We start from the raw sequence: 10991 nt of genomic DNA, 5'->3' as shown, positions 1-10991 counted from the left end.
GGGCCATGGCACCTGCAGCATCGCGCAGCTCCCGCACCCCGGCCGGGATGCGCCCATCGCAAGGCGCCGGTTGCCATCTAGTGGCACCCGGGCTGGCCTCCCAGCTGTGCCCAGCTCTGCCGGGCTGCTCTGGGCTGCCCCGGAGCCGGGACCCGGCACTGCCAGCCGCTGTCCCCGCTCCCAGCCCCGTGTCCCCTCCGTCCCCGCCGGGGTCACCCCGGCTCCCCTGCTCGGGCACAGGGGGTGCCCCAGCTGCCAGGATGACTTTAGGGCAGGGAAAGAGCCCCTGTCGGTAAAGCCTGGGGTGAGTTACTCAGCTATGGACATCTGCCCCACAGATCTGTGCCTGACCAGGAGAATCCCTGTGGAGGTGTGCTGAAATAAAGCCTGCAAACAGTGAGAAGTACCGAGAACCACAGCAATAAAAAAGCAGCCAGAAATTCCCGGTTCAGAGAGCGATGCAGGTGAATTGCTGATGTCAGGACTGATGAGCAGAAGGTAAAGACACTCTGCTGTGCTGGGGCTGTTTTCCCAGCAGACCTGGGGCCTGGCCCGGGGTCCTGCTCAGTGACCTCCCAACAAACCTTCCCCCGCTCTGTGCCCCAGTCCTCCCCCTGTCATGCAGAAATTAGCACAATAATTAACCAACACCTTTGTAAGCTGCTCTGCAGGGAGAGGTGTCAGTGCCCGAGGGGCTGCAGGGGCTGGGCAGGGGCTGGACAGGTATGGACAGGGGATGGAGAAGGAGAGGAGGGGACACAGGAGGGGACAGGACAGGGGATGGACGAGGTCTGGGCAGGGACTGGCAGCGTTCCTGCACCTGCAGCACCCCCAGCCCACCCCTGCCCGGCTCATTCACCACGGAACGGGCACAGCCCGGCCCCGGCTCCCTGCGGGGCTCCATCCAGCGGGGTCTGGAGAGAAAACGGGGCCATGGCAACCAGGCCAACAGAGCTGGGTGGGATCTAAACACGAGCCCGGCGGCGGCGGAGCGCACGGAGTTGTTTGGGGGATCACACTGCAGGTTTCCATGGAAAAAGCTCCCTTAGAACAGCCTTCCAGACAAATTACTGGGTAGGCTGCAGAGGTTTCAGAGCTCCAGCCTGATGGTTTTAATGGGTGTTATCTCGCTGCTGCCAGCACTTTACAGGTCCAAGACTCAGCTTGGCTGTCTTTCCTCCAGGGTCCAGAATTGTGCCTGTGTGTGCCCTGAAATAATGAAGGCCCAAGAAAGGGAGCCCGTGGTTATTCCACAACCTGCTCAGCAACCCAGGGAGCAAAGAGGGAATGAGCAGAGGCAGAAGCAGGGAGAGAGCTGAAGGCAAGCCCTGCTGTTCCCAGCAGGAGACTGGCTCTGTGTTCTGGGTGGCCCCCACAGCTCCCTGTGCTCACTGAGTTCCCCCCAGCCCCTGTGCCAGCCCTGGGGCTTTATTTCCTCCTGGCACCCTCTAGACAAAGCCCCGTGTCTTGCAGTGGATCTGAGGAGTGGGGGGATGCAATCCCACTCCATCCCTCAGCTCAGCCACCCCACATCCTCCCACCCCACCTGGGAATGGGGAAACTTAGTGGAAGCACGGACTGGGTGGGGAACTAACCCCAGCTAGGTGCAGGCAGGAGGATCATCTTCAAATTCAAACTCTACATTCAGGTCTGAAACAGCACTAAGAATAGATCTGAGGCAGAAATAGGCCTTTTAAGCTCAATTAAAGCTCAGGGAGAACATGAGGATCATCAGCACATGAGTGAAGATCTCTTGATTGCTTCAAATTTATTCTGAATTAACAGTGGTGGGAAGGAGGGAAGAATTAATCCAATGATGTGGGCTTGCACTGATCAATCATCTGTAATTATTATCTTCTCCTTTGTCAATATGCACACTGGAAACTTAATTCTGGTGGTGTATCCAGCAATGACAGGGAAATCACCAGGGATGAGGAAGTGAAATGAGGAGAGGCCCATGCAATTAAAAAACAACAAACCCCACACACAGACTTTGATATTTAAAGTGAATAATTAAATAAATGAATGGAAATAAACTACCCCATGGTGTTAGAATTGTCATCTTGACTGTGCAGACATGTGAGTGCATCAGTGCATTCCGACTGAAGATGCTGAAAGCCCCTCAGAACGATTCCCTGCTGTCCAAGGAATGAGACACAGCAAAGGTTCCCCATTCCCAGAGGGATCCCGGGCCCTGCAGCACCCCCTCCATGGCTGGAAGGGATCCCCTCCCCTGCCAGGGACAGAGAGCTGGATCAGGGCTGTGGCCACAGGGAATGGCGCTGCTGTCGGTGTGGGACACCAGCAGGAGGGGGGAAAGGCTTCCCAAGCCCTGCTGCAACCCGCAGCAGCGAGATGAGGTGGTGATGCTCAGGTGTTTGTAGCACAGCACAGACCTGGCTCCAGCAGGAATTGCTGCCTGGAGAAGGTGCTTAAACCCTGGCAGGGAGGTGTGGATCCCCGTCCCTGCAGGTGCCCGAGGAATTCCTGGCCGTGGCACCCGGTGCTCTGGGCTGGTACAAGGTGGGCTCAGGCACAGCTGGGACTGGATGGGCAGGGAGGGCTTTTCCCCAGCGCTGCCGGGGCTGTGTGCCCGGCTCGGGAGGGCAGCGGGAATGCTGCACACAGGGAATGCTGCTCCGGGAGTCCTGCACACCGGGAGAACATCGGGAGTGCTGCACACATGGAGCTCTGCACACCGGGAGCACACCGGGAGAACATCGGGAGTGCTGCACATCGGGAATGCTGCACATCGGGAATGCTGCACACCGGCAGAACATCGGGAGTGCTGCACACCCACCCAGCGGAGAGGCTGCGAACAGCAGCGCCGGCCCCGCACGCCGGCTCTGCGCAGCCCGGGGGCACACGGGGGGCTCGGCACGGCTGCCCGGCTTTGCCCCGTGTCCAGGCTGTGGTGCCAAAGCTCGGCTGCTCTTTGACCAGCCCAGTCCCTAAAACCAGTACAAACCCCGGAGGCTGCTGCTGGCAGAGCCCGGGGGAGCAGCAGCAGGTGCCCTCCCGGCCGTGCCAGCCCAGCCCTCGCCCCCGGGCTCGGTCCCAGTCGGTCCCAGTCAGTCCCAGTCGGTCCCAGCTCGGTCCCAGCCCAGAGAGCCCCGTGGAACGTTCCAGCGCTATCCCTGCAGGACAGCCAGGGCTCGGGCTGCTCCAGTCAGGGGGCACAGCCACAGCAGCACATTAAAAGCACGGGCTGGCACAGGATGTGCCCGGGGATGTGCTGGTACAGGAACAGAACCGAACAGAACCAAACAGAACCGGGGGCAGAAGCTGCCTCACAGCAAGGGGAGCTGAAAACAGAGCCACTGTCACTGTCACCAAGAGCCTGGGGTGACCACGGACACCCTGGGAAAGGCAACTCGCAGCTCCTGCAGGGCAGGGCACGGTTTCAAGACTGGGGGCAGTAACAAAAGTGGGTTTGGAAAGGCAACTGCAGCGTTTGTTTGAGTGCTTTAAGCTGAGCAACGCAAAGGGAGCCAGAGCAGGATGATGTGGGGCTGGCACTGCATCTAAACCCAGGTGAGAGGGGTGGGGGACAGACTGTGGGGCAGCTCAGACATGGAAAGAAAAGATCTAATTGAGAAAGGCAAATGTGGGAGTGCAGAGCTACAGCCTCAAATCCCAGCATTCTACAGGAGGGGGAGATTGAATCATCTGAAATGTAACTGAAATGGAAGCAAGAACTAGGACAAAACTTCATTACGGAAAATCGATGGGATTGATTTTGGAAAGGCAATAAAGAGTCAAGGCAATCACATTAATTACTGAACCAGAAGTTTGGGATCTTTAAGGCAAGCACTCTGACATAACTGGTTTTTATCCAGTCCTCCATGAAGTCAAGTGTTTGACCTCCTGCTCCCATCTGCTTCTCTGCTCCCCAGGGACCACTTAGAAATCCAGTTACCAACTGCTGAATTCTGTGCAGAGGAACCTCCTGGGCCAACCCTCACTGCTGGGGTAGAACGTGCAGTGTCCTCCACTGCTGACTTGGTGAGCATTTCAATCTAAATAAATCCCTTTTCCTATGGTTTCTCCAAACTCAGCAGCGCTATTGCCAGGGCAACACTGAGTTGTTCTTCCTGTGCACTGAAGTTTGCTCCTGCTGGTGAAAGAAAACATTATTTATAGTATTTTAATACCAGGTGATCACCCTGGAAAGTACCTATGGAATCACTGCAAGGCTTTAAGAACTTCCCTCTGGAATGTGCAGGATAAGCTGAATTAGCTGTGCTCAAAGTACAATATTAGTGTTAGAACCTGACTTGCTCAAGCAGCTGAGGGAGCTCTTCTATGTCCTGGAACTGTGTTTAATTAGGTTCATTGGCAATCAATGCTATTGATCTGCACAGAGGACAGGAGCTCCCTCCTGCTCTTCACTCGCTGTAGCCAACACCAAATCCACCCAAAGAATTAAATTTTAAATGTGTTTTTGTTTCAACATGAGAGTTTCTATTTTAGTAACTGAACATCAAAAATAAAGGTTAGGAAAACCAAACACCTTTTTTCAAAATTTAAGGAAAATTTAATCAATATGCCTTAAATTATTTTACAATAACTACAATACTGACAAGCATAACGTTTTCCAAATGGTGTTTTCCTTGGAAGCACTGTGAGAGAGATTCCTCTTCATCCATCCAGCAGAATGTGCACCATGAGGGAAGGAACCTCTGCCCACGTCCTTCAGAAACCCCAGTTAACATAAAGCTACAGACACCCCAAGGTGGTCATGTTTCAAGTGTGACAGAATCACAGATCCCTTTCACTTTTAAGCATCTTGTTTTCTACTTCATAATTTAAGTATCTCAAATCCTGAAATACTCTCACAGCAAATGAACAAATAATTGAGACTGGAGAGCTTAGGAGGATATTGGTTAAAATACAGGAAATACTCTAATTACTTTTGTTCATTTGTGCATTTTTGGTGAGAGGGGTCAGGAAACAGGTTCCTCTTTCCTGCAGATTTATCCAGAGTCCCCCAAATCCATGGCAGCTCCTTTAACTGTTTTGGATAAAAATCTACCAATTTGTAACTGCAACCCTTCGCCCTCCCCTACAAAACGAAACAAAACAAAATGAACAAAAAATCACAACCCTCAAATAAACAACCAAAAGTTACTTTTTCTAAATATCTAGGAATGGGAAAGAAATCACAGGAACTTGATAAGCATGAACACGTATTAAAGCTCTGGACTCTCCAGGTCATTGAAAACAGTATTCAAGGTCCTAAAAAAGTGAACACGAGACATTTTCCATTGTTCCAGGTGATTCAAACAGGTCTAAGTTTCATGATAGCAACACGAGACAGTTGTTTGCAGCTGTTTGTGGTCCAAGTCCATGTTCCAAGCTGGGATTTTCCTTTTGGCCCTGGTGTCCCCCAGAGTCTGTTCAGAAGACGGAGATGAGGGCGAAGACTCCGTACAGCAACGCGCAGGGATAGGCCACGAGCAGCTGCTGGCCCTCCATGGCTAAGGCAGAGATAAAGATCTTGGAAGCAGAAAAGCTGCACCAGCCAATAATTCCAGCCGTGAGAATAATCCCCATCATCCCCCTGGAAAGGCAGAAAGAAGAGAATTCCTGTGAGCCCTGTGCATATCCACCTGCAGGGGTCACACCTGGACTCATCCAACACCTTGTGCAGGTTCTGGGATGAATTTCAGCATTTGGCATTAAATGAAATATTCCCACCAAAAGCACTGGGAAAGCACTGGCACAGAGTGCCCAGAGCAGCTGTGGCTGCCCCTGCATCCCTGGCAGTGCCCAAGGCCAGCCTGGACACTGGGGTTGGGAGCAAACTGGGACAGTGCAAAGTGTCCCTGCCATGGCAGGAGTGGCACTGGATGGATTTTCCCAACCCAAACCATTCTGGGATTCTAGAATTTTAGAACAGTATCAGTCAATTCTGACGGTAGAAAGCCCCCTCAAAATTAACTCTATGCATATGATAATTTCAAAGCAATGACTAAAAGAAGTCTGCCAAGCTGCTTCTTTTTAGTCCCTAAATTCACAGAGCCAAGACAAATCATTCTCATTTTCTTGTATTTGTAAAATCCTAATTTGTGTCATCAATAATAATTACTTTCAGAATTTATAGATGCTGAGACCTGTCAGACTCAAAACTGGCTGAAAAAAAACCTGAGATTGCTCTTAGAGTCTAGATGCTCAAAAGCTGTTTAATGACTTAGGGGTAAAGCCAGGATTCACCCCCTTTCCCCAGTAAATACCTGAAGCCATTGATAATTAACCCTTGCCCTTCCTGAAGATTCCTGTCCCATTCCAACGACACACAGCCCCAGCAGTGAACGTGCAAACTCCTCTGAGTGACTGCCCTCCCCTGGTGAGGAGGCTGTGCCCAGGGCAGCACTTACTGCAGCGAGAAGACGATGGCGAAGGAGGAGAGCAGGATCATGGGCAGCAGGCAGTAGCCCAGCACGCTGGCCACGCAGCCGAAGGACACGCCGGTCATGCTCATCAGGTTCAGCAGGCAGAACATGCCCAGGCAGCCGATGGCGCTGATCCCGTACACGTACCCGAACTGGATCTTGCCAGCCTGCAGCGGGCACAGCACGGCGTCAGCACCGGAGGGATGGGGATGGGATGGGATGGGATGGACCCGGCACGGGATGGACCCGGCACGGGATGGACCCGGCACGGGATGGACCCGGCACGGGAGGGACCCGGCACGGGAGGGACCCGGCACGGGAGGGACCCGGCACGGGATGGACCCGGCAAGGGAGGGACCCGGCACGGGATGGACCCGGCACGGGATGGACCCGGCACGGGGATGGACCCGGCACGGGATGGGATCAGGATGGAAACAGCACGGGATGGGGGTCAGGATGGAACTGGGTCAGGATTGTGGTCAGGATGGAATCAGCACAGGATGGAACCAGCACAGGATGGGATCAGGATGGAACCAGCACGGGATGGAACCAGCATGGGATGGGGGTCAGGATGGAACTGGTCAGGATTGCGGTCAGGATGGAATCAGCACGGGATGGGATCAGGATGGAACCAGCCCAGGATGGAACAGCACAGGATGGGATCAGGATGGAACCAGCACAGGATGGAACCAGCACAGGATGGAACCAGCACAGGATGGGGTCAGGATGGAATTGGGTCAGGATTGCAGTGAGGATGGGAGTCAGGATGGAACCAGAATGGAACCAGCCCAGGATGGAACAGCACAGGATGGGAGTCAGGATGGAACCAGCCCAGGATGGAACAGCACAGGATGGGATCAGGATGGGGCTCAGGATGGAACCAACCCAGGGAGCAGATCTACCCACCCTGGAACACAGCAGGGTGGGCACAGGCACTGTTCCCCAGCCCCAGCTCCCTCACTCCCATCGCACGTGGAGTGTTGCACTGGATGTGCCTAGACCCAGCTCTCCTCCTTCCAAGCAGCACAGGAAACAATCACGCCTCCTGCAACCTCTGTGCCAGGCTCAGCCCACTTCCTTTCACCACATTCCATGGATTTTTTTGAGAAGCACACAGGAGAAATAAATTTTTAGGAAAAGAAAATCCAAACGTGTCTATTATAAACATGTTCATTAATTTGACTGGCCTACTTTCCATAAATAGAAGTTGCTTATTAAAGTAGGCTTGAAGGCCCCTTGGTACCAACGTGTGTTTTAACTGTCAAATCAATGTGAAATTTTAGGCAGAAATGACAAGCAGTGCCTGAAGCATTTAAAGCTAGAACAGATTAAAACCCCTGAAGCTTTCAATGCCAAGGAACACTGTTTGCTGTCATCTGTGAGCCATTAAAGCACAATTATTCCAATTAAGCTCAGTTAGAAGAAGTGAGCAGGCTCCACTGAACAACACAAAGAGTGTGAAAGCAGGTTTGCTCCAGTGACCTGACACTGGTGTGACAAGCTCACCCATCCCAGCCCTGTGAGTGCCCAGCACCTCTCCCATTCACACAGATTCGTGTCCTGTGCAGGGTGAGGAGCTGCACTCTGATCCCCCCGGGGTCCCTTCCCACTCAGGACACTCCAAGGAAAGGAAGAGCTCTCCTGGCCCCCATGGCCAGTCTCCAGGAGCCCTGTGGCACGTGTCCCAGCACAGTGTGCCAGCAGCCCCCGTGGCAGTGCCTCACCAGCAGCAGGGTGGCCCCAAAGGCCAGGCAGAAGACCATGGGCCCGGCCAGGTCCGTCTCGTTCATGATGGTGCCATCAGCCACCTTCAGGGGGTGCAGCACCGTTAGTGTTTTCTGCCAGATGTGGTCGAAATTGATCCCCAATTCTGCAAGTGAACAGAACATGGATTTCATTTCTTCCCTTCCTGGCTGCCCCATTTACTCCCCTCTTTGTCTTCCCTGCTTCTCCACTCCCCATCTGCCCCAGATCTGGGTGGGCACCAGGGAACTGAGCCCTCCCCTCCTTCCTCCTGCTGCCTCCACACATTCCCAGCCTCAGGTGCTGGGAAGTGCCCAGGTGGTTTCTGAAGGACCAGGGAACAGCCCAAACACACAGTTCTGGGTTCACAGAGGTCCTTTCAGCCCAGTTCCAGTTTTATTTATGTAAATAAAGTCATATTTAATAAAAAAGCCCAGGGGGTGGAAGGTTAAAATGCCTGGGGACAGGTGACAGATGCCTGTCTCTGCACCCTGTAACAGTGACAGTTTATTCAGTTGTTTGGAACTGAAAAATAACAGAAATAAGCTGGAAACTGATCCCAGCAAGCCAGACTTAGCTGAACATCCAGCCTGGCACCCTGCACAGGCTGTACTCCACACAGGCATTTCTGCAGGGTTTGGCACTCCTTGTTAGCAATGAAACACTGCTGTTCTAACCAAGAATCAACCCACAGCACCTGCAGGCACTTATTTTACAAAGTGGGCAGTTACAATTATCATTTGCAACATGAGGAATATTAATATTTTACCACAAAGTCAGGTCTCCCAGTTAGCTGATTTAATCTGCCACACAGCAGCTGGTGTGAAGCAAGAAAGCACAAATTTCCAACTGCAGAAGTTCACACAAGAACAAGGATTTCACATGCCAAAATGCAGGTTTAAAAAAAATCAATGAGAATTTCGAAGGCACTGAGCACTCCCAGCAGCAGGGAATCCACACGCTGCTCCCAACTTACCCCCAAACTAGGAGGAGTTCTGGATTTAGGCCACAGCAAAGTTATACCTTCTAATAGCGGAGGCTCATCCTCGAAGTTGCTTCCATAAAAAGACTGTGCTGAGGCTGGAGTGTAGCCCTGGGTGGGCTGGTAGATCTGCCCCGTGTAGGGCTGCTGCTGCTGCATCATGTCGTGGGGCACAAAGCCAGCCTGCTGGGGGTACTCGTAGCCTCCATAGGGCCTGCAAAGCACAAGCCCACGTCAGGGCACAGCCAGAGCTGCTGCTCCAACACCTCCTGCACGGCACAGCTTGTCCCAGCCAGGACGTCACAGCCAGCCCTTCCTTCTGCCTCAAAAAGTTCCACGACCTGGTCCCATAGGTCCCCCACAAAAAGCCCCAGTCAAAGCCACCCTCTGCCCTACACAACTCTTCAGGTATTCCTGCCACTCATCTGTCCCATGTCTCACCACAGAGATTTCCATAAACATTTCCAAAATCTTTAGCCGTGGAAAGAGAAGGGAAATGCAGAACTCCTCGTGTTAGCAGAGTCCAGCTGGGCACCTTTGTTCAGGTCACCAAGGGCACTGACCTGCTCCGTCCATCTCAGGGATCACAGGGAGGGAGCAAAGCCCTCAGCCCGAGGCTGGATGCTCACACAGGGCTGCCAGGACCCCCTGCCCCAGGAACACCCCCCACGCCTCCCTGCAGGGCCTGGGAGTCACCAGGACATTGCAGGCTCCCTTAGGTGACACTCATTCCCAGCTCCCAAGTGAGTGACTGGAGATGGAGCTGCAGAAGAACAGTATTTCTTCCCCCAAGGACATGCAGATCACTCATATAATTAAGATTGTTCTTATAACTTGTCCTTCAATCTTCTGACACTGGCTCTGAAATCTACCAGGCAGAGAACTGAACACAAAACTCCTTTAGATTGCCATTTACGGAGAGTTCAGCTCTCCATCCAACAGAACAACTGGGACTCATTTCCAGAAACCAGCAGCTGGCTGAAGTGCCAAACCTTTCCTGCAGACACAGACTGTCCCAGAAGTACCCTAAGGAAGCCTACAGGAGAGCTGGAGAGGGACTTTGAACAAGGGCCTGCAGTGCCAGGACCAGGGGAATGACTTCCCACTGCCAGAGGGCAGGGATGGATGGGATATTGGGAAATAATCCCTCCCTGGAGGGTGGGCAGGGCTGGCACAGGGTGCCCAGAGCAGCTGGGGCTGCCCCTGGATCCCTGGCAGTGCCAAGGCCAGGCTGGACACTGGGGCTGGAGCAGCATGACACAGTGGGAGGTGTCCCTGGGACAGGGGAAGGTGTCCCTGCCGTGGCAGGGGTGGGACGGGCTAGGATTTGGGGCTCCCCCAAGCCGAGCCCCGCGGTGCCGAGCCCCGGCAGGGCACACGAGTTACTTGCTGTACGGCCGCCCGCTGTAGTCGTAGGGCTGCGCCTGGTCCTCGATGCTGTAGCTGGTCTGGAAGAACTCGGTGTTGAAGCCGTCGAACCCGGACATCGCCCCCTCTGCAAGAGACCGGCCAGGCGGGTTGGGGCCGGCCCGAACCGGCCCCGCGCGCCGCCGCCGCTCCCGCCGCCCGGCCCCGCCGCGGGCCCGGCGCCTCGCGCCCGGCCGCCGCTCCGACCCGTGCCGCGTTCCCTGGGCCCCAGAGCGCCGCTGCCTCCCCGGGCCCCGCTGCCTCCCCGGGCCCGGCCCCACCTGCGGCCCCGGCCCGGCCCCGCTCCCGCCGCCGCGGCCCCTGCGACGTGTCACGGCCGCGCCTCCACTTCCGGGACACCGCGCGCCGCTGCGCGCACGCGCGGGACGGGGCGGCCCCGGCTCGGTCCCGCCTCAGCCTCAGCCCCGGTCCCGCCTCAGCCCCTCCTCAGCCTCAGCCCGGCC

The 10991-nt window shown here is 54.6% G+C and overlaps 1 protein-coding gene across 1 annotated transcript; it reads right to left on the bottom strand.

Moving 5' to 3' along the window:
- Window positions 1-4514: 4514 nt before the first annotated feature.
- Window positions 4515-10966, bottom strand: YIPF5 (Yip1 domain family member 5). Its single transcript, XM_064387783.1, has 6 exons — window positions 10809-10966; window positions 10507-10615; window positions 9162-9334; window positions 8120-8265; window positions 6381-6562; window positions 4515-5563 (listed from the first exon to the last, which is right to left on the bottom strand). Exons 2-6 carry the CDS (start codon window positions 10605-10607, stop codon window positions 5401-5403), a joined length of 765 nt encoding a protein of 254 aa, XP_064243853.1. The 5' UTR covers window positions 10608-10615; window positions 10809-10966; the 3' UTR covers window positions 4515-5400.
- Between the last annotated feature and the right edge of the window lie 25 nt (window positions 10967-10991).

This window comes from Passer domesticus, chromosome 13, assembly GCF_036417665.1.
Source record: "Passer domesticus isolate bPasDom1 chromosome 13, bPasDom1.hap1, whole genome shotgun sequence".
In the NCBI taxonomy this organism is placed as follows: domain Eukaryota; kingdom Metazoa; phylum Chordata; class Aves; order Passeriformes; family Passeridae; genus Passer; species Passer domesticus.
The sequence above is the reverse complement of the archived record's forward strand: the minus strand, read 5'-3'. Positions and strand labels throughout refer to the sequence as shown.

Coding starts and splice junctions, on each gene's coding strand:
- YIPF5 (XM_064387783.1), bottom strand. CDS start 10,607: ATGTCCGGGTTCGACGGCTTCAACACCGAGTTCTTCCAGACCAGCTAC. Junction 9,335..10,506: donor AGCGGGCGGCCGTACAGCAA/GTAACTCGTGTG, acceptor TGTGCTTTGCAG/GCCCTATGGAGGCTACGAGT. Junction 5,564..6,380: donor GCCATCGTCTTCTCGCTGCA/GTAAGTGCTGCC, acceptor CTGCCTTTCCAG/GGGGATGATGGGGATTATTC.